Here is a 27,877-nt window from a genome sequence, read left to right on the forward strand (position 1 = left end):
TCTCATCCAACATCAGTGTCTGACCTCACAAATGCGCTTCTGGAAGAACGGTTAAAAATGTTATAGCTGCAAAGGGTACGCCGACGTCATATTAAACCCTATGGATTAAGAGTGGGATGCCACTAAAGTTCATATGCGTGTAAAGGCAATTTGAACAAATACTTTTGGCAATATAGTGTATTAGAAGTGAAGCTCTCCAGCTGTGTGCTGTAGTTCTCTCATCCTCCTGGTGGGGGCGGTATACCTCACTTCAGTTCCTGCCTTTGTGAAGCAGGCACAGTCCAGGGTTGAACCTCGAACAATGGTTTACCTGTGATCAGTGAAAATACTCAGTTGAAATGACCAAACAAAGTCTCAATGGAGAAAGGGAGGTTACAGTTGGTGACATCAATAGTAGTCATAGTAACCCATTATCTAAGCGTACAGTATGAAGCCCAACCTGAAATAAGTGCAGTCATAAGAATCCCTGCAGCTTTCATTAAACTGAAATGTGTGTTGTAGCTGTTGCGCGTTAGACTCTCATAATGAATCTGGTTAAAAGCTGAAAGTATTGGTTTTGATCCATAATTTTCCACCATCAGATTTCTGATGTGAATATCCGAGCCCAACATTTCCTTTCTGTATATTTACCTTTTTTGTCAACTTGTTTGCAATCAAACTTCAGGCATGCCATTCCTTCACATTTATATCAAAATCTTTGCCCTGATCTTGAATCACACACATCTACAAAAGGCCGGAGCTGTGAGCCAATGCTCCTTTATCATTAAAGAGCTTGACATTTTTTGCTTGAGTTTTTTTCTTTTGTAAACCCTTTTAATGCTTTGGAGCTCAGAATTCCCCTCCATTCAGGATTCTGTAACAAAAACAAGTTGCAATATTTCGAATCGGGTCACAATCTGCACTTTCTTGCAGAATCAGCTATTTTTAGGCCAAAATTTTCCCCAGATGCATTTCTTACTCTGTGGTTACATCAGATTCTGCCCGGAGGAGCATAGGAAGTGTGATCACTTACTGGCAGCGCTCCTATGCGAGCGCCGGGACACTCTGAGTGCATCCGCAGACAGCCGAGGCACCGGCGTCCTCACTGGTTTTGGACAGATCCCAGCATTCCACTGGGCCAGGCTCAACAGGCTCTCGGCGGTCTCCTTGGTGATGGGGTAGTCTTGAGTATGAGATGCACATTGGGGGCTCATTTGGGTCTGTTGATGTGGATGATCATGAGGAGGAGGGGGAGAGTGGTGGGCTCTGCAGTTGGAGCTAAGGAACATCTGGAACAAGAGAGACCAAAGTTGTGAAAGAAGTTGGGATACTTTGATGGAAAAGAAAACAAAGATGATTTTACCAAAACCTGAAGGCCACAGTGTCCGCTATTTAGTCTTTCCCTCAATCATCATCATCAGCATAATTTGCCCCCTCCTCCCTTCCCATCACCTCCTATTCTCAACAGCTCATCATTAGCATGCATTTCTGTGTAAACTCTGCTCCATAATGCATGGTGCCTGCCGGTTGCACAGTCTCCAGGGAATGCTCCGCGTTTATCACACCCTTGAACTCAAACAATGAGAGGGCACAGTCACAGTAGGTTTGGGGCGGTGATGAATGAAGGGGAGTTTACCAGCGACTTCGCTTTACGCAGCTTGTAAGTGGCCTCTGACAGCGTTTTCCTCTTCCCGTCGTCCATCTTGGATGTGCTGCTGCTGCAGTTGGAGGCTCTGCTTCTCATCTGCCTGAAGAGAAATGGCTGTGAGAGGGTGGATCTGACAGCGCTGTTAATTTACATGGCTTTGAAAAAATAATGCTGACGTATCAGTCACTCATTCAGTCAGTTGCAGGGTGTTAATCTCAGTAACTTCAGGCAGAGGAGGGGCAAAACCAAATGTGGCTGTTTGAAAAAACACATGATTGGCTTACAGAATGATGCTCTAAAACGGTTATTGTTTTGTCAATATGAATAAATGCTAACGTGTGAAATTTTAAATTGTATCAATACTAACAAAATTAGTTTCTACAAGTACACTGCAAACTACTGCTAGAACAAGGATTTGTTTCCATTCATACTGGTGTTCGGTGATAATGGACAAACACAGCAGAAAACTACAAAACCTCGCTGCCAGATAAGTACATTTGACACCAGCAACACACAAAAACAAATGTTGGGAGAGACAGGCTGATAGAATATACCCATAACAGCATTCTTAGAGATTCTACAATCAGGAAATTAATTGGTGACTGGTGAGGGTGTCACAATTGGGTATAAAAGGAACTTCCATGAAAGGCTTAGTCTTTCCAAGCAAAAATGGGTCGTGGCTAACAATTTAGTGTCAAACTTGGTCGTCATCTATAAGTTCAAAAATGTATTTTCCTCAGTGCAATATCGCTAAGTGCTTTGGTCTCTCAACATCGACAGTAATATTGTGAAAAGATTCAGGGGTCTGGAGAAATCTCAGAATTCACTGTTGAATGGCCATAACCTTTGAGACCTTTGAGGCAGCACTGAATGAGAAACAGTCTACCACTAAATCCCGAAATGTAACCTGAAACTGTGTGTAAGGAGGATGTCACGTATCATCTCTACACGGGATAACCGCCATGTCCTCTGGACACAAGCTTGTCTTAAACGGACAGAAAAACAATGGAAACATGTTCTGTTGGCAGATGAGTTAATAGAGGTAAAAAATTCACATGATTCTACATGTCAAAGATGAGATAGACCATCCGGGCTGGTATGAGTGAAAGATGCAAAAGCCAGGTTTTGTGATGGTGTGGAGGTGCATCAGTGTCCGTGGCATGGAAGAATTGCACATGTGGGAAGGTACCGGGGTATATATTGGAATTTTGGAGAGACCTATGCAACCATTAAGGGGACATCTTCTCCCTAGTAGGTCCATGATTTTTTTGAGCAGGGAAATGTCAAACCTCTTTCTGCACAACTTACAACATCATGGATTCATAAACTCACAGAGTGTGCCTGGGTGGCCTGCCTGCAAGTCCACATCTATCTCCTGTTGAAAATATATGGCACATTATGAAGAACAGAACTGGACTGTTGAGCAGCTAAGATCCTGTATTCAGTGAGAGAGGATAGAAATTTTTCTTGCAAAACTCCAAGCATTAGCAGCCTAATGGGCTCCAGTGAGATCTAATCTGGTTTGAATGCCGTGCTGCTGGAAAGATATTTGCTGATACTTCTGGCAGCAGGGAAGTTGTTTACATGTGGAAGCAGCTAATTAAGATTTCCAAAAATCAAATAGTGCTTGGAATAAGATCCCAAAAATCCATAAAAGTTAAGGATCAGATGTCTGGGATGTAGGGCAGAAGCAGAAAGGAGAGAAAAGTTTAAACCACTTCTTCTGCTGATCATCACAGGGAAAATTATATCACTGGCAGATAAAATGGATGAGTTTGAGAACGACACAGATGGGGTATCGGAAATGCAGTATTGTGTGTTTCACCAAGGCATGGCTACAGGAACATGTTCTGGATTGATTCTAACACCCCACCTGACACTTAGGCTATGTGGGTTGACGGATACTGCAGCCAAAGTGACAAAAGTAAAAGAGATGGGAATGCAGTGCTTGTTAATAACATTTTAAAGCATCTTGGCATCCCTGGTATGGGATGTTAGCTGTGAATTTCTGTCCATGTTGCCTGCTCAGAGTGTTCACCTGGGTTACCTGGCACCACTAAATGTAACATCATCTTTAACTTTAACTTTCCAACAGTTTATCAACAGATTTTTGCTCATTTTATTTGTTTATTCATTCATTTAGATCATTTTTACTCAGTAATTTGTACTATAACAATATAATTTCCCCTCTGGGATTGATAAAGTATTATTCAATTCTGACTAATTAATGTGCCAATTAATACCAAAGTAAACGAGCCCTGATCCCTGAAAGTCTGAAAGTCACGTCTTTGGACTCGTGTCTGTTAAAAAAAGAATGTATTAGCAAATTACACATGTAAGTTTTGAAACCTCTCCCAAATTTTCTGGAAATGGGGTTTGTAAAAACAACTTTTTTAAGCATCTGTTATTTGTGTGCACCATGCAGCGAGGCATAACTCTGTGTAATCATTAAGCAGATATTCATTAATAATAACAGCTTAATGTTGTGATTACTTAGCCTATTTGTGCCACCTAAAATAATCTTAGATTAGGAATGACTTATTCACGAGTTGTTGCTAACTTGTCTTTTGATTAACTAATCATTTAGTAATCAATAGCTGTTTGATAAAATCACTTGATCAAATAGTTCTAAAGTGTTACCAAATCAAATAGCCATCTTCCAACTTCATCTTAACATGTGACATTGTCTGTATGGTAAAGAAGACAATGATTCTGAAAAGAGAGATAATTTGTGTTAAAATTAGTTTAATTTTCACATTCAGTCTGCAGCTGCTTCCTTATACCTCTGAGGATTGGACAGACTGAGTTGTTTAGATTTAAATTTTTCATCTCAATCTTTTACTGCCAAAAGGAACAGTTGTGGCAACCAAACCTCATTTTATGTGCAATCTTTATGAGGAAATTATTTTTGTGAAACACAGACTTGAAAACTGAAATATGAAATGCAATCCCAATTCACAAGTAATATCATTTTAATCAGAAACCAAAACAAGCCTCTATGGATCTACATCTTTAAGTGTTTTAACTAAATGATTCAAATGACTTAGTTGCAGATGATGTTGCAGATAAGCTACAGTGTGTGGTTAGAGTATTTAAGAGCATGAATCAGCATCCAACAGATCAGTGTGCCTGCAGTCTTACGTTCTCAATGCCTGTTCGATGGGGTCCAGGTTGTCCAGGTAGTTGAAGCGCACTGTATCTTTGGGACATCTGTCAGGATCTCTCCATGGTGGCAGTGCAGCTGTCTGCTTCTCTGTTTTAATTTCTAACCTAGAGCTTGTTGCATGTTGCTGGGGGGTGGATGTAGGGTGCTCCTCGCTGCTGAAGGCCAATTCATGTGGCTCTTTGTGCGCACTACTGACTGCTGCAGCATCTGGAACCATCAACTGCTGCTGGAAGGAGGGAGTCTGGAGATAGACAACAGTTTTCATGTTGCTGGCCCGTAACAAAAAGGCATCAAGCTAATTTGCTTCGATCTTCTCCAAGACCATTATGTTGTATATTTGACTGTGAGCTCACTGTGGATCAGATCTCCTGACCTGCAGCAGGCTGAGGCGCAGCTCCTGGACAGTCTGGATGTAGTGTCTCTTCCAGACGCCCTGCTCGAACGCTGTCGGGGAGAAGCTAATGCACCAGCCGAGCCTCAGACATTTGGGCATCCAAAGTTGGTCCAGCTCCACTATGTTCTTCCATCGCCAGCTCACCTTGCAGAGCAAACAAAATTGTTAATGTGCAGGTTTATCCAAAATGGTAAAGGCAGGAAACTGCACTTTATAAGCCAGTATTATCACCTGGCTCATTAACTGCATCCATGTGTACCTGAGCACATCGACACAGGCTGCGTGGGTCCAGGAAAGAGAAGAGGTAGAGGCACAGGGCTCTGGGCAGCAGGCAGGTGAAGTCTGCAGCCTGCAGGGGGAGCTGTCTGCTCACACTGAGGCTCAGGAACCTGAGCTGGTCCACAGAGCAGTTCAACACAAAGTCCTGCAGAACCGCCTTCCTCTGACTGTCAGACCACCTATCAAACTGTTGAAAACGCAAAAGAATATAGCAGAACTCACACGCACAGACTGAGTATATTTGAATTGGACTCCACAGAGCACAACATGGGGTTTCTGTCAACTGGCAGAGATCTACTTGTGTACGACACACCCCACACTGTGCTCATTATACAGGAAAGAACCATCAGTGGACTGGATTGAGTGCATCTCCATTCATCTGCTTAAACTTACCCACTTTGCAAGAAGACTTCGTCTCTCATCAAACACCTGACAAAAAAAGAGGACAGTGTAAAATGCTTAGTCATAAAAGATAAAGAACTTTGGCCGAACATCAGTACTCAGGACTCACAGCTGTTCAAGACCCAAATCAAACCCACTGACAGTCCTTCGGAAGATATTTAGATTTCTCGAGATCCGCGTATATCCATATAACGGGAGAGAACAGGGCATTGACAATACAGCCTCTAAATAAGGCATTATCTGTCTTTATTTCACCAATACATTAAGACGAATGAATGAATGAACGCGACTTATAGAGGGCTTTCTACACACTCGTCTACTGGATGACGTCATCGACGCACGCTGCTGCAGCACAGCTTATTTACTCTGTGCTCTGTGTCAGTCGGCTTACTTCACACGTAGTTTGCTACTGATAGTTTTGTGCAACATGGCAGGATATTTATCAGATTTTGACGACGTGGACGACAACTTTGAGTACGATGGACATCCTTACCGGAGTGAATGAGCTGTCGATGACGTCATCCCAGTAGACGAGTGTGTAGAAAGTCCTCTATAAGCCCCCCGATAGCCACCACTAACAACACAGCAGCTATGAACTAACAGTGCAATAGTACGCGTTCATTCATTCATTCGTCTTAAAGTATTGGTGAAATAAAGACAGATAATGCCTTATTTAGAGGCTGCATCGTCTATGCCCCTGTTCACTCCGTTATATGGATCTCGAGGAATATAAATATCTTCCGAAGGACGCCGACTTTCACCAAACTGCTCTTGGTGAGTAGATGACCGTATTTCATGCCAGAAATAAGGTAAATATGGGTAAAAAAAAAAAGGTAAAAATACCGGAGTTCCCCTTTAAGGGTACAAAAAGGCTATCTGTTGGTCTCGTACACGTTTGCACTTTCAGACAAAACAATGCACACCTTTTACTTTTTTGTGTACCAAATGTTTTACTGCGATATGCTCACCAACACCACTGATAATTGTGAATGCATCTCCATATTCTAGTGCTCGGCAAAGGTTTTCCATATACATTACTATCAGTTATTGGTGAATAAAGGTTCTTGATCTAGTGCCGTCTGAGGCAACGGAGATATTGGGTACCAAGCTTGGGCTTGTGCCCTTTGCCCTCTATGCACTGAAATTCCTTCAGATTGCTTTAGGAAGAAATATGCACACCTTTAGGGAACATTGTTTATGTATAGTTCAATGTTTTTCCAGGGCATTGGTTTGAAATCCTCTGTCCATCTTTTTTTTTTCCAATAAGACTCTTCTGTCTTTCAAGAAAAAAAGATTTCCTGTCTCAATTTTTCTGGCAATTTGTTCCAGGCCAGAAATGATAGAGAATGGTATCTTTGGTTCATACTGCCTGCAGTGAAATAGGTCATAGTAAGAATCCCTGTCTTTTGTTAATTTTTCATCCCATCCCACGTGTCTCTGATTTGGGCTTGTAATTACTAGCCTTTGGCTGATAGTGTTAAGCATGAGCTGATCTGGACCTTGCTGTTGGCCTGTGGGTGGTTCAGAGGGGTCCAAGCGCTCCGTTTGGTTTGCACCTTAGCAAAGCTTGCAGGGGGCCTTGGAGCAAGCGGCATCTTGGAGCAGCAGAGGAAAGATGAAGAACAAAAAAGGAAGGTTTACTCATGTGCTTGTTTTAAATCCTTTAGAGAATCTGTGTCATTTAAAGCACTAACAGTTTATCTCAGAGCTATGACACTTTACCCCCCCCCCCCCCCCCCTCCGCGTCTTTGTTTAGACTCTTATATTATCATACATCAACTTTAATCACAGTTAAATTGATAATGTATCACAAATGATGCCACTAGCATGCTGCATACTCACCATCAATTCTGTTCATCTGGCAGATAAGAAAAATCCAACTCCTGAACACATGCGCATAATCTGTTTGACTTTTTTGCCCGTTACTCTCGTTCTTCCCACTTCCCCATCCACAGTTGACTTGTTTCCATAGTAGCAGTGAGCGTACTCTCCGTACATGGACTGGCTGCCACAGCAAGTTAAACACAAGGGGGAGTACTGCATGGGGAAACCTCGGTGGAGTTAGTGCTATGTCACCGACTCTAATGACGACAAATGTGGCGAAAAAGCCCCGAAAATGTGATGACTATGGAAACCCTCTGCCTCTGATACACTGGTGCTGCAAAAGAAAAACATTAGAAAAGATGTTGGACATTGTACATATTTCGAAGTCATGAACTTGTAAGAATATGTAAAAAAAATTAAAAAACAGTCAGAATTTATGTTATTGAGTGGTCCCAGTTGGTCCAACACAATTGGACCTCTTTCAGGAGTAAATGGTACGGTATCCGATTTTTTTCTTGCGTAAGATTCAGTTAAAAAACGAAGCTGGAGGCCTCCTGCTAAAACTTTTTTCTGTGTCTGCAGAAGCCCTGTACAAATACTTAGTCCCACCGGTCAGAGAAGTTTAACAGAGGCAGAAAACCTGCTGCGCGTCCTCGGATTGGCGGTCGCGCGCAAAGAAGACAGAAAACCTGGGGGGGCGTCAAGACACGCACACTCAGACAGTGGCAAACCGGAAACAAGTCCATGAAGCTGTCAGAGTTAAGGTTCTTAAAAAATAAAAGATAAAAAAAATCATTCCTGCGAATCAGAACACATGAATTTAGGTTCCATTTTTAATCCTGTACAAAATAACAACTAACTATTAACTAAATACATCAAGGCAGTTCAGAAAAATGGCATCTGAGGTATATGTATTTGTATACAGCATTACTCAGTCTTAGATAATCCTGCTTAACTGGCTTTCAAACCATTTTCACAAAAAAAACTTGTAGCTCATGTAATGACAACATTTTAACTGACTCTGAACTGTTAGCACATTACATTTTTGTTCATTCACATATTTGTTTGTATAATGTCTAAAAAAAAGTGTTTTCAATATCCGCGAGTATAAAAACAAACTGATTTATTTTTGCTTTGTAACTTTGTTACAGTGGTGTTTTTCCTTCGCCACTCTACATAAACTCTTGAATTTGAACTAGTTTCTCGACGAGGCTTTTTTAACTGAAAGGTTTTCACTGGAAGCCATTTTTAGAATCTCGCGGGCTTGACGCTCAGCGGGGAGAGAGGTGGGAGAGAGGGGGGAGAGGGAGTGGGAGTGGGAGAGGGGCCGTGGAGGAGGAGAACAGAGGAAGAGGAGAGGAGGTGAGGAGGGCGCTGGTGGAGGATATTCACTCATTGTTACCAACTCGAGGAGCGGTGGAGACCTCGTTGCTGCACGTGAATTTCCGGGAGAACATTCGGGTAAAGTTGATGATTATTTATCCGTTTTTCTGTATAATATGGGCGGAGCGTTTAGCTCGGGCGATCATCTCCGTTGCCGCCCGGTTCGTTGCGGTGAATGATAACACCAGTTTACGGAGCAGGCAGCATATGCCACGGTTACTCTCAGTCAGGATGAACAAACCGTCATCTTTTGTCTACGCTGCGTTGCTTGACATTTCTCGCTGTTAAATTAATTGTTTGTGGGGTGCATCACTTACGGCGGGTTGAAACAAACACGGAGCTGTAACAGGCTTCCCGGGTACGTTAGTTAGCTATTCTCACGTTAATGGGGATCAATTAATCTACGATTTCCCAGCAAGGAGCAGAGGGGGCTCGTTCACTCGACGCACAGGTAGGCTAACGGACGCACTATGGTCGCATTAAGAAAACTATAACTTTTAACTTACCGGGTCTTGTGTGACATTTGTGATTATTGAACGCATGTGTACAAGAATATTATTCATATTTTTTATTTTTTTTTATATTTTCTACGAGTAAACTGGAAGGTTTTGGGTTGCTATGGGTGTGTACTGACATGTAAATGCAACAATTTCCGTTGCGAAAAATGCCGAAATAAAAAAGGGTGAAAAATTACCTTAAACTGCATGTGAATTGGCGTAAAAATGATGTCAGAATTATTTTTTACACAAATTATGCTAAGTTGCATTTTAAAACTGGTACAATGAAAGCTCAAAGTGCCAACATACATGTTTGAAAATTGTAATGATCTGAATATTCTATGTGGTGCTTTGTATTCTCTGTTATTTATTCCTGATAGTTGATGCTGATATTGTTAGGACTCATCTACCCAAACCAACCCACCACAACAATTATTGACTTGATAATCAGTTACCAAGTCTCTTGAAACAGCTTTTTATGTTTTTCCACTTATACTCTGTAATTAATGGAATTCTCAGTAAATATTTTTGCTGTGTTTTTTCATTTTTAAATTATACAAAATATATGAACTTTTCTTCTCATGTTGTGGTCTTTTTATCTATTTTCTTTTTTCAATTTTATTTTGAGATTTAATGTCTTGTTTTGCTGATTGCAGATCTGATCGCCACCTGTCACAGATATTTTCTCCAAAGCAACATTGTTGTCCAGCGAGGAAGAGGAGGGCCTTTCTGTCACTGCGCAGCCTCCAGAAGCACCACAGCCTCTCTCAGGTGATGGAGGTGTAGATGCTGACTGGGATCTCTGCTTTGATGGATGCAGCCAGCTTCAGCCATGGCTACATTGGAATATGTTCCCCGACCCGGACTGTTTCTCTGTGATCTGAGCAGGAGGACGAGGTTGCCAGAAAGTCCACGAGCCTTGTGACTTCCCTTTCCAGGTGAATGAGCCTCATGCTGACCGGGCTCAACGCCTCGTCCTAACCAGCTGTCTCCCGGGTCTTGCCTCTCTTCTGTACGGACTGGTAATGGATCTTCTGTGGGTGTTTTCTGTTTCCATGCTGACGGCATGTGTGGCCATCCCCATGGACGCGGCGGCGGGGAGCCACAGCCTCTTCACCTGCGAGCCCATCACCCTGCGCATGTGTCAAGGGCTGTCGTACAATTCCACATTCATGCCTAACATAATGAACCACTACGACCAGCAGACCGCCGCTCTCGCCATGGAGGTACAGTACACTGCTGATATGTGATGTAGAAATGATGTACGAAGCCAATCACCACTTCAGTTGTTAGACTTTCAGAGGTGGTGCAGATAGATAATACCTTTTTTCTTTATTTTCTCTTTTCTTTCTATGTAGCTTATTGTTAGCTTTGATGTTGTGTTAGCTGTAATGTTATATCCTCATTTGTAAGTCGCTTTGGATAAAAGCATCTGCTAAATGCATAAACATAAACATTTTTAGACCAAACCAATAACTTTCCTCTGGCTGTCACTGAGGGAATATTTAGATCGATCTAAATATTGTTGCTGAACCGCGGCCTCTGTGATAGTTTAAGGTGCATTAGCAACCAATGAATTTTACCAAAAATACTTCAAATATACAAGAAAAGCTGCACAGTTCTGATCACTTTGCAAATAGTGATAAGAATTATTGAAATAGAAAAATAAAGCATAATCCAACACTGTTGTATTCATAAGATTTCCACCAAGTCCAGCTCAGAGATAAATCTGTTGAAAAACTAACACTATCAATACAAAAACTGATGGAAGTCTGTTTGTGTTCATTACTCAGACCCACAGTTAATATTCATGTCGCAGTCATTTTCTGTCTCATCAGCATCCCTGTGTTAAACATGCAAATTATTTCACTAGTGCAGGTGATGCAGAGTAGAAAGCATCCAACAGTAGAAAAGGTTTTATTTTTTTGGTTAACCTTTAAAAAAATAACCTTTTGAAAACAGGAAATGTGGGCTTCACAAAAGTAGCAATCATTCTAAACTGCATCAGAAATGTTTTTTTTTATGGCACTGAATTAATACGTTTTTCATATGAGAAATGGAATATATTCTCATTTTAATTTCCTTGCATCTTAACATTGTGGTATGTTTGACTACAATAGCCAGAGACATATCAGCTTTCATATTCCCCAAGTCTTTGCAGTGTATTCAAAACCTTTTGTGTATTATAACCGTAGGGTTTGTTGGTATCCCTTAACATTGCAGTTTTTAAAGCAATGTGACCTTATTTCACTTTTTGTCTTATTCTTTCTCTTAAATTTCTGTGTGACCAGGAAAGGAGCTTGAAATCTAACTAGTCTCCTTCACTTGTTACGTAAAGGGTTCAGTGTGTCTGCTGCACCACAGACCTCAGAAAACCACCTGGGTGCACGGATATGGGGATATTGAAGACTAGCTGCCCACTTAAATTAGGCTCTTTCAGCTCCAGAGACTGAGTGCGTTGCATATTAGGCACACAATCAAGTTTTAATTTCGGTTACTGTAGGTCATTGAAACATTGCATTATGAAACGGCTGCAGTTTAACTGGGTGCAGTGTTAACATGTTGCACATCTGGCATATTTTACAGACAGACTGACTGACTTTCAGATCCCCCATTGGTAGCCAAAGCTGCTTTACATAACTGGCTTTTGAGCCGTTTGTCAACAAAGCCGAGGCGGAACGACACAAAACAATGTTTGGTTTCATTTTTGGTACAGGTAATGGATTAAAGCTAACCTTTCCGTGTTAAGGGTATGTTTTATTATTTTTAATCTGTAGATTTACCATCCACATACTAGGGCTGTTGTTGCTGTTGTGCTATCCTCTTTGAATTACAGACTTCAGTATTTAAGCGATCATGGAACAGATGCAGATAATCCCATCTTTTATATGGGCTGATCAATTGTAAAGGTCAACCTATGGGGCAGTTTTTGCCCAAAACAGTCTACTAAACTCTGCCCATCTGTGGGCGTGCGTCAGCTGTATGCGTTTATACATTCTCAGCCTCATGTTCCTATTTGCTTCTGTTCCCTCTACCACGTTTACCCTTCGACCCAGCCCTGCCCCACCCTGTCTGCCACGGCGATGATGTCGATGTGCGACACCCTGTCAGCCATCTGTGCCTGCTCCACTATACTTGGCATAGAATGCGAGATAGATGGAGATGAGCGTGGTGGGAGCAGCAGTTTGCTACTTCAATCTAAGGTTACGTAACCTCTGAACACGGCCTGCCCAGCTGTGGGAGCGCAGCATCACCACATCACAGCTGTGCCCTTATTTGGACTTGGACTTGTAAACATTCCCATGTCTATGGCCTCACGTTTCCATGTTGTTTTAAAGCTATTCAAATGGGGATTTTCAATGGTTGTTTTCAGGAAAACGGCGTTTGAATTTTTCCGTGGACAATAGCATGCGATGTTGGTTAAATAATTAATGTCATTGATTAAATGTTACTGAGCTAGTGCTGTGTTGTTTGAGGCTAGGTTAGCTTTTTACGCCTAATCGCAGCGTGTGTGCTGCAGTGAACAGGCTGGGGCACTCCTGGTTTCGATGGTGTTCACTTTGATTGGTCATGGATTTACAATTAAGTCTCTTTTAGTGCTCAGAAAAGGCTCGTTGGGTTTGAGGAACACATGGAAACCCGATAGGTTCCAGATCACGGAGACTACTCCTCTGTTCGGCTCTTTTTTTTCTGATAACTCGGCCCATATCCAGTTCATGGGAGAATTCAAAGCCTTTAAGATGTTGAGGGCAGCCAAATGAGAATTGACAGTTGATTTTAAAGGGAATTAGGTCTGCTGAATAGGCATGATAATGATGATGAATGCCTTGCACCGTGGAGAAAGTGGGAGTTGGACGGGACCCAGCGCCTGTCGTCCTTGCAGTTTTTGTTTAAACCCCCTGAAGTGCTCTCTTTTCTGAATTCTTTTTTTCAGACCCTCTTTTCAAAGCTTTTTCAGGGGAAATGGGGTAATTTATCATTATATCGTTAGTTTTAAACCTATACAAAAATTTCTACAACTGCACTCCAACGATGTTTGTATTAGTCTTTTTGTGTAACACTGATGGTTTGATGGAAATGTACCACAAACCACACTAGAAGCACAATGTGCAAAAGAATATTTTTGAAAAAACTTACTTTTAAAAAAATATTGCACAAATCATTTTTTCTCCAGCTGTCTGAACCAAACGAGACGATTTCTAAAAACTGTACTTTATTATCTGGTGTTTATCCCCTTCCAGTATGTCATCGCTGACCGCTGCATGACCTCACCGCTGAATTGGGACAGGGGCCTCGGGGCTTTAGAATTTATCTTTTTTGCCACAGTGATACTGTGCCACACAAGATAAGTGATAGCGTAGCGGATTTGACTGGCATTACAAAAAGAGGAAAATAAATGGGCTAAAATTCCTTTATTTAGACATCGATGCTCTCTGCATCTCCTACCGGCGTACAAAGCAGCGTGGGCTCATCACAGGAAATCAATTTAGCCTGTATGAGCCGTCTTTGGCATCCCAAGCAGATGGAATTTGGTTCACAATTGATGGTGTACAGTGAGAAAACAATACTGCTCTTTTTAAATGCAGGTAATTAAATCCCACACTTCGAGATTTCTTCATGTTCTAAGGAAAGAGAAGGTCATTTGTCTTTATGTTGTAAACATTCCTGTTGCTTTGGACTTTCTGGATTTAATATTTTTGCATAAGCATCTGTGAGCAAACCATTACATCACAATTTTTGTTTCACGTTTTTGTTTCTGGCAGTTGTAGAATAGATCCACCAAGTTTTTAAGAATCTCTCAAAAGTGTAGCACCAGCGCATACGTTAACAAAGGATTTACAACCGCTAAATATTTAAGTGAAACGATCTTTTGTATTCTCATTTGATACATTTCAGATACTTAGCAGGAAAACTGCTATTCCGGAAGAAAGGGGAGGCTAATGGAGGCGATTTTTCAGAAAGGTCAGAGTCTTGCGACTGTTATGGTAAAAGTAATGAGAGCAGAAATTTGTAGAAGGTCTGTTTAAGGCCAGATGGACCAAGTGAGGGTCAGGGCCAAGTGAAGATTATAATTACATCAGACTGATAAGTGGGCTTGTTTACACAAAGCCAAAGCAGCAAATCATTTTAATGGCGAGATGGAAAAGATAGTTGTCTTGGTGAGATGATGATCATGTTACTAAATTTTTGTGGGTATCTTGATCAGATCCTTTTGTAGCAATCGTTTAGCATCACATGCTAAGCGGGACACACTGAAAACAAAGACTAACCAATGGCCTGTTTTTGCTCAGTGTACGTCCACTCATTTCCCTCTGTGTTCAGGCCGTTAAATCAGCCTCTTGTCTCAGGTTTACGACGCGTCCAGATAAACTGTGTCGTGTTACAGCTGCTGTGTAGAATAACCTAGATACTCCACCCGCTCAGTATGAATGGTTTTGTAAAGGGGACGGCAGGTTTGTGTGTGAAATGATGTCTGTAGATACTGACACGACTCTTTGATAAATTAAGTCTTTTAAAACTTACAGGAGTGCGCTAAAAAGTACTTCATGTAACATGCTAATTGTGTTAGTTAGTAAAGATGTATCCCGGCTAAGCACACACACACACACACACACACACACATGCGCACTCTTGCCCACATGCAGACACAACATGGTCTGATAGATCCTACCCAGCGTGACCCAGCTATAAAAGAGCCTCTTGTTTTATTTAATGTCCAACACTGTGTTTATTGGCTGTGGAGTGAATAAGCAGCACATCCAGCGAGGAAGACGCTGGTCCACAAACCTCCATTCTGTGTGTGTGTGGGGGGGGGGTGTAAGTAAATGGATATTACACACTATCTAAGCACAAGGATTTCAAACACTTTGTTAGCATTGAATGACACGGCTGATTGGTTGAAACCCCCCACCCCCCTTCCTGCACCTCTTTTGTCCTCCCCCCATGCAAGGCTCACCCGTTGCCCAGGGAACGGTCCCAATTGTGCCATTAACAAAGGCAGCAGAGGCTTTTTTTGCCTACTGGGAGGTGGTCCCCTCCGCCCTGCACCCTGACCTCCTCAAACCCCGCTTTCCTCCCTCCTTCTCCTCCTCCTCCTCTTCTCTGTTGATGCATCACTCGTCGCTATGGTGCTCAGCTTGGAAATCTAGAGATTTGGAATGACTAAAGAGGAAGGGGGGGGGGGGGGGGGGTGTCGGAGGGAAAGGGCTGACCAAGAAAGGGGGATGATGGGAAGAGAGGTGACTGGGAGGTATTTATAAAAGAACAAATCATCACAGACCAGTTGGCCACGGTGGTCTTCTTTGTCAGCGATTCATCAGTCACAGCATCCCAGCAGCTGACTCCGAGCCTTCATTAAAATCTAATTACTGTACTGTTAGGAAGGTACATACAACCACCCCTGGATGCACTTAATTAGACCAGACTGTAGCAATGAATATACCAATATCTTAAGATTCAAAGCAGACCAGATAGTCTTAGAAGTGCGTGAGGTGAAGCTGAGGTCAGGCCTATTTTTCTTCACAGCCTCAAGATTAGAGGTTTTTACCAAAACAGTGATATGTAGAAATATGCAAAAATGCAGGATAATTAAATACATGTGCAGTTTCACTACAGTGGACTGCATAGTAATATTACTACGATAAATCGCAGTCTGTGGTAATGATTTGATAGTTTGGTAATGATTCACAATAATGGAACACTGAAATGTAATTTCAAAGCAGCATTTTGAATCTTTCCTGACCTTTGGCTAAATTTGTTTTTAAAAAAATGTGAAAATTTCCAACATCAGAAAAAACAACAAGAAGCTAAACGGAACCAATCAGTCGTTTATTCCAATCATTCTGCAGCATTGGCACTGAAGTTAGTCCAAACATGAAGGCTCAAAGGATACGCATCCTCTTGAACAGTATTTGCACATTAGTTTTTGTCTCACCAAAGATAAATGCCGTTATTTGATGTCTCTTTCTGAGGGCAGCATAAACTTCTGGATTATGAGCTTCAGACACTGTTGCGCTCCAACAATAAATGTTGTGTAGGCGGAAAAACAGCTCTGACCATGGACACAGGACCTGTGGCGGTGTCCTGTGGTGTCTGGCATCGGCATCTTATCCTCGGTTGCAGGGTTTTCCTCTGCAGATCATTCTTGTTGATGCTGGATGGGATTTGGGTCTGTGGAGTTAGGAGGGCTGGTCAACAGCTTGGGTTCTTTGTAGTGTTTCTTGAGCCGTTCCTGAGCAGTTTTTGTGCTGTGACGGGGTGCATTGTCATTGTCCTGCTGGGAGGGTGGGGGGGTCGTCGCCATTCACATAAATACCAGGAATCAAGGTTTCCCAGCAGCACTTTGCATTGGCATGATACCACGGAAGTTATTCACTTCACCTGTCTGTTTCGAATGTGGCTGATCTGTGTTGGTCTGCTTTAGTCTGCTCTGGGTCGGAGGTCTGACTCGGTCTTGCTCTTGTTTGTATTTGCCTTCCTAATTTTCTGTGTCGGTATTTATTACAAAGGGGGTGTCAGGGTTACTGGGACTGTGCTGACAAAGTAAACTTGGACTTAAGGTGGTTTGATAGAATTTTTTTTCTCTTTTTCTTATTTAAGAGGAGCGTTTTGCATTTGTCCAAAACTGAAAAACTAATTAGCATTTAAATGTGTGAAAAGTCCCAGAATACATTGCTTCTAGATTAATTTGCATGTCTGACTGTGTGTGAGCCTGCTTCCTCCAGACTGACACGTTACTCCACATTTTCAAAGATCAGAAATCCTTAAAAATCTCCCATGAATTTATGATTCCGTGTCCTATCAGTGGGATAGAAGCTGAAATAGAATGAGAATACCACCCAACCCCCCCAGGCCTGCGCTTTTCCACAGAGTTGTGTACTACTACATGATTAATTCTCCTTACATGGCCGGCCGGCAAACCTCTGGCCATTCGCAGCACCGGTGGTTCAGCAGATGTTTTGAATGCATCCATTTAAATTGAATCCGGAGGAGAGCATGTGGGCTCCTCAGGGGCTCAAGATGTTGGTGTTTGGAGTTATTCAGGCTGCTGATTGTATTAGTAAAGCTGTGAACAACCATATGGTACACCAGTTCAGTCCTGCCTAAACTGGCCCACGTGATGGATTGACTGTCATAGAATGGCTGAACATATATATTGAGGAAATAGAGACGGTGTAAAAGGATAGGTATAAAAACAGGGATGAATGTGGCATAGTTTTTCAATAGAGGATAATTGTTCTTGTGCTCTGTATATTTCCTCCATCGCTCTCTCTGTAGAACTGTAGTGTGGGACATTGTGCTCTATGAGACATACTGGTGGCCTGCAGGAATCAAAGCAGAGTGCAGGAGCAAAGATGCAAGCTAATTTTAACTGCATTAGGCCATGTTTGAGTGCTTACCCCTCAATGTCCGGGCATCACTGATGAAGTAATAGATGTCACAGGACTGCACACTGGCAACAAAACATCTCAGGGAGAATAGTCAGCGCACTGTTATCACACTGCTGGGAGGGTGGAGTGAGATACAGGGCTTTCTGCTCCTTTCTGTTGTTTCTCCACAGAACAAAGTACTCTAGTTTCCTTTTTCTTTGCTTATTTGACCCTTTTGTTACTGAACCTTTCTGTAACACAATAATAGTCTAAAAGCAATCCTTTAAAGTGCAACCATTATTATCTTTTATGATATCAAGATCTTTTAAGAAGCGACTTGCTTAGGATACTACAACCTGACACATGAGCTGGGTTTCCATTCATTAGTGGGTCAAATCTGATCGTTTGAAAAGCAGCAAAAGAGAAATGTGAATCAGACACATTTTTATTGACTTCTTGTTTGAAGCGAATAAACTAGTTTAGGGTGACAGTATATGTTATATTTAACTAGAAGAGGTAGTTGTCCTGAACCCACCTTCAGAACCCAAGAGGAAAACTATCTCAACTGAGCGTTTGTGTGCATTAGTTTTTCTTTTTACAGTTTCCATTCAACTTTTTTTATTTTAGATGTGAATTAAAACTCTATAGATTGTCAGTGCGTGTGCCCATAGTAACATAATGTCAATAATGAAGTTTGCCTTCCTGTGGATGTTTAGAGTTTGTGGTCTTGCTTTGGGGACTCTCTCTGTTCACATTATTTCATTAGATAAACCCCTGTTTATTCATCTCATCACCAAACAATTCATGAACAGAATAACCGGAGAATATGTTAATGTACATATTTGTCATGCATCCAGGTGACTCACTAGTAAGAGTGACATTTACCGATCCAGACATATGGTGGGGACAACTGTAGCAGCAATCAGTGGGTCTACATGATGAGATTACCGTATTTTGTGCACTGTAAGGCTCAGCTGATTATGAAGCACACCCTCAATTATGGGATCCATTTCTGTACTTAACCCATACATAAGGCGCACCTGACCATAAGGCGTACGTATTACCTAATGTTCTCTGATTGGTTTATCGCTGCCAGCACACGTATTACGTCACTGTGTCAGCGGGAAATGGTCCGGCGGTCAAGGACAACATGGGTGATGCAGACCAATGTGCACTTATAAACTTATAAACTGCACATGGGTCTGCATCACCCATCTCAGACTGAAGAACAGACACTCACTGGGACATGGGCAAAAGCATTAATGATGACATGATTCAATCACTAAGTATGAGCTCGATACAATCTTCACCCCATTCAGAGTGAATGGCTGGGATCCGACTAAACCCTGGATTCACACCCAACGCAAAGCGAGCGACAGAAGTGGCCAGTTGCCATTCTTTTCCAATGTACGAGAGCGAAGAGGCGCGGCAAAAGTGAACGTGGCGGTGAGCGGCGCGAAGGGAGAGCGGTGAGTGATGCGGAGGGGGCTTAATGCCCCGATGAATGCTCGGCGCTCCCCGCCGTAAATTCAAAATGGTGGTATCTGTCCCAGATTTTGGAATTATATGGTGCACGGCCGTTTTTTGTAAAAATTTAAGGCTTTTAGGTGCGCCTTATGGTGCGGAAAATACGGTAACTCGATTATAACTATAGTTGGTTATGCTCCTTATCTGAGCAAGGGTAATTATCTTTGGATATATGGCGGGGAATAAATCGAATCACTGGCACAAAGCTGTACCCATTTCAACTATCGCTAATAGAGCCACTTCCAGTTGACCTCTTCACCACCAACAACAACAAACTCAAGTATTCGAGAAAGATGGCGAACAAAGAGCAAGATGAAGCTACGTCCCTCTACATTTCGTTTGTGATGAGCTGGTTATGGCACAAATGCGATGCACAACGGCGCATTCTCCATCGCCCCATGAAAAAATCTCGAGCATGCGCAGAACACAAAGTCCAATTCACCACGTGCTTCACCGTCTACAAGCACGTTTAGTGTGACTATCAACCGAGTTATCTCGTTAATCCCACTGCGAGTAACCCGATCCGGTCCAATTTTTAGTCAAACTAAGGTGTATACATGAACTCAATAACTCAGTCTTATTGTAATTTAGCCATTAATCCGATTATTTCCAGTCCCATGTAACCCCACTGAGTCTGTTCCAATCTGGTTGTAGTTATTGTGGCAAACAGTTGAGGGGATAAAAGCTAAATCCTGCATCACTACATCTCTAAATCAATTTACCGGTGCATTCTGCGCTAGAAATGATCCCAGGACAACCAGATGCTGCTGACATTTTTCAACTCTGAGGCTATAAAGGCTATAAAGGCTTGAAGAGCATTAAATGTATTTCATTTGCCTCTGTTCAAAGGTTCATATAAGTGGTCGAAATGACCAGTTATATGAAAGAAGCCTTTAGTTTTCTTTTCATCTTTAAATTGAATAACAAAATCCAGTCTTGTGATCTCTTGGTACGCGCCTTCAGAGCCGTTCCATTTTGTAATGCCTGCATCTGGCTCAGAGAAGAGCAAAGATTCTTGGGTTTGTTGGAAGTTGTCTGTTCAGCAGAACAGCTGCTGCTTGTGGAAGAAAAGTTTGCTTGTTCACCTGTGTACCTCTTAAAGGGACTTTTAGAAATATCTTGAGTGTGGTTGTGCTCTTACTGGTCAGGCATCAGATGTCGCTGTCACACAGAGCTTTATGTCTTTTTATTCTGTAATGAAGAAGCACAGCTGAATATTTAACTTGAATATTATCCACCTCTCTAACAAACCCACAGAGACGTTTCCCTCTGGTCATCCTTTTCTCACCCCACCCCTCCCTTCCCTTCTCTTCCCCTCCCCCTCTCTGTCCCTGTCTATCATAAAGCCCTCTGTCTTTAAATTCTGGGGGAGGGTGCTTTGTGTGTGCGTGTGTGTGTGTGTGTGCAATTGACTTGGGTGTGGTTACAGGCCTTTCTGTAACACAATTTTGTGTAGGTCTTTGCAAATGAACACACAAAAAGCATCCACACAAGTACACACACAGACTCTGCTGTAAGTGACTTCATGGTGACACAGCCCGCAGATTCTTGCTGCTCTCACACTGTGTCTTAGCACAGTTTATCTGTGTGAGACCATTATGATGCTGGTTTGTGGGTGTGTTGGCATGCAAGTAATATACTTCTGTTGGTACTTCCCCTTGTTAGTGTGTGTATGCATGTTGTCACAGAGTGTCAGTCAGACACAGCATGGTCCTCCCTGTCATACAAAGGCCCTGTGTGTGTGTGTGTGTCTGCTGTCCTATGTGGAGGTTGGAAGGAAGGAAGAAGATGGGGGGGATTAGTGGTGTGGGGGGGTGACTCATGGACGGGGGTATTACAAGAGGGGCCAGAGTTGTTTTTATGGATCATCTCCAGAAAATGTCCGTCGCCATGCTCCACTGCTCCCTTTGTGCCCCTCTTTGGTCCACATTGTTACTTTCTGAAGCAGGTTTGAGTAAGTTCCTTTGTTCAGTGTGTCATAAATCATAAAATTTGTCATAATTAAGCTTAAAATTCTTGCTCTCTGTGTCCTACGTGCAGCCGTTCCATCCCATGGTGAACCTGCAGTGCTCTCCGGAGCTCAGGATGTTCCTCTGCGCGCTCTACGCTCCGGTGTGTACCGAGTACGGCCGGATGACTCTGCCCTGCCGACGCCTCTGTCTGCAGGCAAAAAGCGATTGCTACAAACTGATGGATATGTTTGGTGTCAGCTGGCCAGAGGAGATGGACTGCAACAGGTTGGCATAACAGCAACAATTTCTCTCCTTTTTTTTTTTGCCAAACTTATTTGAGAGGTAAGGCAGCAGCAGACAGAAACCTGCTAAAGAAGAAGATCTGTAATATCAGTCAAGATGTGAGTGATAACATCAGAATGTAGCTGCCTACTGACCTGTATGTATCTTTTGGAATTTTGAGGCTGGAAGCTGCTGAATAATTCTGTTCATTTTGTCTGTCTGTTAATCTTACAAAGACAAACATGTTGGATTTAGCTGAAGAGTGAAAGAAAAGGGCTGTAAATGCTAACCAGAGTGGATTATTTGTCTCATAGAAGTATTTGCCTGTTGTAGTAATTCTGCTTTGTACTGTACTTGTATGACTTGCTCAAAAAAAAAAAGACGTGTCCATTGTTTTTATTATTTTCAAAAAGCCTCAGAGTGCCTCTGAATGAGTTGTAAAAGGCTTAGCAGCTGGGTGACCCTGAGCTCATGGTCTCTCCTCTGCCCTAAGGTTCCCAGACTGTGATGAGTCCTACCCCCGTCCTGCGGACCTCCTGTCCAGCTCGGACACAACCGAGTCGCCCATTTCTGTCCAGAGGGACTACGGCTTCTGGTGTCCTCGTGAACTCAAAATCGACCCAGAGCTTGGCTACTCCTTCATGGGGGTTCGAGACTGTTCTCCCCCGTGCCCCAACATGTATTTCACTCGTGAGGAGCTGGCGTTCGCCCGATACTTTATCGGGGTGGTGTCCATTGTCTGCCTGTCTGCCACCCTCTTCACCTTTTTGACTTTCCTCATTGATGTCTCACGATTTCGTTACCCAGAGCGCCCGATAATATTTTACGCCGTGTGCTACATGATGGTGTCCTTGGTGTTCTTTCTTGGGTTCCTGCTGGAGGACAAAGTTTCCTGTAACGCATCGAGTCCTGGAAGGTTTAGGGCTTCAACGGTGACTCAAGGCTCCCATAATAAGGTCTGTTCCTCACTTTGTTCTCAACTGTTTTTTGTTTTTTTGGTCTGCCTGCTTATTGATGATAATCTTGTTCTCCCCCTCTGTCTCAGGCCTGCACTCTTCTCTTCATGGTGCTGTACTTCTTCACCATGGCTGGCAGTGTGTGGTGGGTCATTCTGACCATCACCTGGTTCTTGGCTGCCGTTCCCAAGTGGGGCAGTGAGGCCATAGAGAAGAAGGCCCTCCTCTTCCACGCCTGTGCCTGGGGCATCCCTGGCGTCCTCACTGTCGCTCTGCTCGCCATGAACAAGATCGAGGGAGATGGAGTCAGTGGCGTTTGCTTTGTGGGGCTTTACAACTTGACAGCACTGCGGTGGTTCCTGCTGGCCCCACTGGGACTGGATGTTGTGGTGAGGAAAGACTTTAAAACCTCTCTCTACGTAGATGGTGGGTTTCACAACTTCAGTTTCCTCTTTTGAATTCGTTTATATATATTTATCTAAATAAAGTCCATTTTTCCTCATAATCCTGAATTCCTGAATAAAATGACACGTAAGGGATGCAGAAACCGGCCTGACGTCTAACATCGTCCCCTTCTCCTGTCATCCCAGGTGGGCGTTGTGCTCTTGCTGGCCGGGATTGCCGCGCTCAACCGCGTCCGCATGGAGATCCCGCTGGAGAAGGAGAACCAGGAGAAGCTGGTGAAGTTCATGATTCGTATCGGCGTGTTCTCCGTGCTCTACCTGGTTCCTCTGCTGATCGTCTTAGCCTGCTACCTGTATGAGAGCAGCTACCGAGCCATCTGGGAGACGACCTGGGTCCAGGAGAAGTGCAGAGACTACCACATCCCCTGCCCCTATCAGGTACTGAAAATGTCAGCTGTGGATCCTGTCCTCTCTCCATGCTGAGGTTTTAATTAGATACCATTTATCGTGTTACTGTTTCAGGCTAAACAAACAACCATGGAAACTGGATAATGCAATATATAATGTCAGTGTTTATGTATCCAAAGATGGACTCTGATCACTCGTTTTTACTGAAAGTAACTGGGATACTGACGCATTGTGGCAGCTCGCACAGATGCTCTTTCACGGCAAATGTCCATCTGGAACGTCTGAAAGGAAGCTTGAACACAGAGCAGGAGGTAACAGCTGGGTGAGAGCTGCTCAGTGCCAGATGTGTTTGAATACAGAAACATCAGAGGGCAGGATACTCGGAGGCTGTGTGTCCTGAATATAACAGGATAGCGTGTGTGTGTGATTAAACTTGAGCTGCTGCAGCCCCTGGCATCAGTGTTCACTCTGCAGCTCATATGATGAAGTTGTTAATAATTTAAACAGCACTCTGTGTTTCTCTATTGTTCGAAGTTCCTTTCAGCCAAGTATCACCTAACATGTGCTCCCTGAACGTCCGCCTTTGTTCTGGAAACTGGAAATGGGCAATTTGACTTTTAAAGTCGTAGAAACCGCTGCAGATTCTGCGACGATACGCCCCAGCTTCAGCTGAGTCCTGCTCCTAATCTGCCCCATAACACACTGCATTGAGTAAGAGAGCAGTGCAGTAATCCAGTGTGTTTGTGTGTGTGTGTGTGTGTGTGTGTGTGTGTGCAGCTCTGCTGAGAAAGGAGGGGTCACCGGGGTCAAGCTGCTCCACATCATATTTGCAACTCATCCAAACACGATGTGCCGTGCTTTTACACACTATACAACACTTTCATGAAAGCACCCACGCATGCATTCACACACACAGTCCATGTTGAGCATCAATAGATGGGCAGGACTCAAAAGTGCCTGACTATATTTATCTTAAAAGCCTTCCCTGAGGCGCAGACCTCCCTTTGCTGAGTGATGCTCAGCTCAGCTCAGCTCAGCTCTTCTCTTCTCTTCTCTTCTCGCACACACACCGAGCGACTCGATCCACACACAGTGGATGGAAGAACGAGCTGCAGTTTTGAAACTTTCTGGCCTGTGATGCTGTAGCTGCTGTTTCTGTGGTCACTGACATTCAGTCTGTAATGAGGATGTTTGCTGTAGTCTTTTATCTCCTCTGTAATGAGTGTGGATCATTGAGCTTCTCTGCCTCGCCCACTCATAATGAGGCCATCATGACTACATCTGTGTGACTGTGTGTGTGCGTGTGACAGAAACAGGAGAAAAGATGTTGGAGGTGTGGTCCTGCTGCTGTTTTCTAATCTGCAGCTGGAAATAAACAACCTCATTTCTCACCGGGACTGAAAGTAACTGCGGATCTATGCTTACAGTTGTTTTATTTAAGAGTGACAGAAGAAGCAAAAAAAATCAACCATCTCCGTTAGGAATGAGTGCGAGTTGTCTGCTGTCGGTTCAGGAGTGTGTGTGTGTGTGTGTGTGTGTTTTTCTGCCTGCAGCAGGGACGCTGTGCTGTTAGTGGAGAAGTAGAGCAGACAGACTCGCACACGAATCAGTGCACTCTGTCAGCAGCACGAACATCACAAACAACATAATTAGCTCGCTCATGCTGTTGTTTGCATACAGGACTCAGACTAAATTACATCGTGTCTGATGTCTTCTTTTCTGTTACACTATGGTTGCTAATTTACTGTGAACTTCAAACCTATACTGTGAATAGACTCCTGCTCGGCCATCAAACCACGTCTTCTTGCTCCTGTGTTTGTCCCTCCCAGGTGGAGCGCACCAGTCGGCCTGACTTGGTCCTCTTCCTCATCAAGTACCTGATGATGCTGATCGTGGGAATCCCCTCTGTGTTCTGGGTGGGCAGCAAGAAGACCTGCTTCGAGTGGGCCAGTTTCTTCCACGGCAAAAGACGCAAAGAGTACGTAGTTTGCAGGCTCACAGCAGACAGGAGCGCGTCATGAAAGGAGGACGCGTGACGTGATTCTTTCGATCGCATCAAGATGATGATTTCACACAATTAAAGCAAAAATTACCTGTAAATACTCTTCGTAACCCCCTGATCAGTCTGAGTTTAGAGAAGCTTTTAGCACAAAAAATGTGTCTGTGACGTATTCCTACAGATTGATGTGGAGTTATTTTACATTAGCCGGCAGTTTAAAAGTCTCATGTAAACACTCCAGACTCTTTTATTTATTTATTTTTTTGTTGTTGTCATGCCAACAAATATGTAATTGAATTTATGGGCATCAGTTGTGTGGGTGGTCCCAGAATGCCCTCTCAATCCATCCAAGGTGTGCAGTTATTCCTTTTATCCCTTAAACACGGGTACATCCAAAGTTTTCTAGGCAGCGCTTCCAAAATTAGAGCAAGACGAGGTCTGTCTCTCTCTGATGACATCACTGTCATGGTTCACCAGCAGTGGTATGAGTTTAAAGGTTGTTTCTGGTTGGAAGAAGTGCCGCAGGTTCCCATCCTGCGCATGGTCCAGTTTGGTTAGGAGGAGACGAAGGTTTTTGTGGACTTTTTTTGATATTTAGAACAGAACCCAACCCGCTCTGCCCTGGAGTGTGACGTTCGATCTGGTGTGAAGAACTTCTCTGCTGTGTGAGGCTTGTTGGTGAACACAGGCCCTCTCTGCACTCACTCCCCTGTCCTCCAAACTCAGAGCATTAACCCCCTCTCCCACTGCCTGCTCCACCCACTCCTCCATCCTCTCCTTCCACACCCGCCTCCCTGCCACCTTCCCTCTCTCCCTCCCCACCCTCCTGCATCTCTCCCTGCCTTCACTCCCCTTCCCCTCCTCCTCTTCCTCACCTTGCTGCAGTGGGATGGTCAACGAGAGTCGACAGGTGCTCCAGGAGCCCGACTTCGCCCAGCTGCTGTTCAGAGACCCCAACACACCCATCGTGAGGAAGTCGAGGGGCACCTCTACCCAGGGGACTTCCACCCACGCCTCCTCTACCCACCTGGCCATGCTGGATGAGCCGCCCAGTGCCAGCACCAGCCGGGCCGGCTCGGTACGCAGCGCACGCTCCAAGATGAGCAGCTACCACGGCAGCCTGCACCGCTCCCGAGACGGCAGGTGGGTTTCCACTTTCAGCTTTCTCATAACCCCAACCCAGCCCCACAGATCATCCCTGTCCTGAAGCTCACTTTTGTTCATCGTCGCAGATATACCGCCTCCAGTTTCCGGGCGGCGGACGACCGGCTGCCCTTCGGAAGCATGCCGCGCCTCAACGACCAGTCCAGACACTGCAGCACCAACAGGCTGGACAGCCTGTCGAGGCACGACTCCACCCTGCGGCTCGAGAGCCATTCTCGGCAGAGTAGCATCAGGGACCTGAGCATAGCCACCCAAGCAGCTCTCTGTGTCCCCGGAAACGGGATTCACAGGGTGCTGGAGGAGGACGGAGTTACTGCCTGAACTTAACTGGTGTTACAGAGCAGGAAGGCTGAAGAATCTTTCTTTTTAGAATGTAAAGAATGTGTGAGAATCCAGAGTGAGCCGAAGGGTTTGCTCACCTCTGAAGGATCCTCTCCGGATTTAATTTGGGGGCTCAAAACTACACTTTATGATGGAGCCGCCAGACTGAGGGCACTAAATTTGGATCTATGCCTTAAGATGTCCTCTACTACCTGACGGAGTAGCTGATGCTCAAAAACTGAACTTCAAATAAATTGTTGCCCAGTTTACAAAAGTAAGATGGATTATGTGGTTTTGATGGTGTGTTGTGGAACGTTAGAATAGGAAGATGAAGATGAAGATGTGCTGCTAGACCTACTTTTCTTTACCTGTGGAGAGCAAACTGTGACCAACACTGAACTCAACGTCTTTCTTCCTGCTGCGAGTTTTGGACTCTGAATTGGGTTTGAAAAGCATTAGGAACCTTGTCCTCTGGTTTGTTTTTATTTGATTTTTTTTTTAAGCACTTGGAAGGATGGAAGCAGGATACTCTGGCTTCTATTGTTCACCTATTCAGCTCTGTCCACTTTTATTTTTTTAAATTTCACGTTTCAAATTTGAAACCTCTAGAAAACCGTACACCAAACTTTACATGAGCCTCGTTTCATTGTGAAAGTGCTGTTAAAAGGGAAAAACTGTAAAGAGATCAGATATTGCTTTGTAGTCTGTTTGAACAGTTGGACCCGATGAGGTGAAGTCCATCTCATCTTCCTCAGAATCCTGAGTAGTTTGTCCCGTTTGCAAACGTGTCCTTACTTCTAGCTGCTGTAAATGTTAGGTTCAACATTTCCTCTAGTGGCAAAACCTGTTCATAGCTGTAAAAACTGAGATTCTGTTGTTCATTTGTAATAAAGTTGTTTTTTCTTTTTGTAAAAAACAGACGC

At 43.6% G+C, this 27,877-nt stretch overlaps 2 protein-coding genes across 2 annotated transcripts; one reads left to right on the forward strand and one right to left on the reverse strand.

Annotated features, from left to right (window-relative positions):
* Positions 1–245: 245 nt before the first annotated feature.
* On the reverse strand, positions 246–7,463 carry fbxo16 (F-box protein 16). Its single transcript, XM_072361887.1, has 8 exons — positions 7,368–7,463; positions 5,860–5,895; positions 5,447–5,653; positions 5,167–5,331; positions 4,769–5,034; positions 1,616–1,727; positions 1,013–1,268; positions 246–310 (listed from the first exon to the last, which is right to left on the reverse strand). Exons 1-8 carry the CDS (start codon positions 7,461–7,463, stop codon positions 246–248), a joined length of 1,203 nt encoding a protein of 400 aa, XP_072217988.1.
* Positions 7,464–9,029: 1,566 nt separating this feature from the next.
* fzd3a (frizzled class receptor 3a) lies at positions 9,030–27,864 on the forward strand. Its single transcript, XM_072362598.1, has 9 exons — positions 9,030–9,153; positions 10,229–10,798; positions 21,509–21,705; positions 22,196–22,658; positions 22,748–23,047; positions 23,249–23,500; positions 25,300–25,448; positions 26,355–26,612; positions 26,702–27,864. Exons 2-9 carry the CDS (start codon positions 10,598–10,600, stop codon positions 26,952–26,954), a joined length of 2,073 nt encoding a protein of 690 aa, XP_072218699.1. The 5' UTR covers positions 9,030–9,153; positions 10,229–10,597; the 3' UTR covers positions 26,955–27,864.
* Positions 27,865–27,877: the final 13 nt, after the last annotated feature.

The sequence above is a fragment of the Leuresthes tenuis genome, unplaced genomic scaffold, assembly GCF_036924035.1.
Source record: "Leuresthes tenuis unplaced genomic scaffold, fLeuTen1.0.hap1 SCAF_13, whole genome shotgun sequence".
Classification (NCBI taxonomy): Eukaryota; Metazoa; Chordata; class Actinopteri; order Atheriniformes; family Atherinopsidae; genus Leuresthes; species Leuresthes tenuis.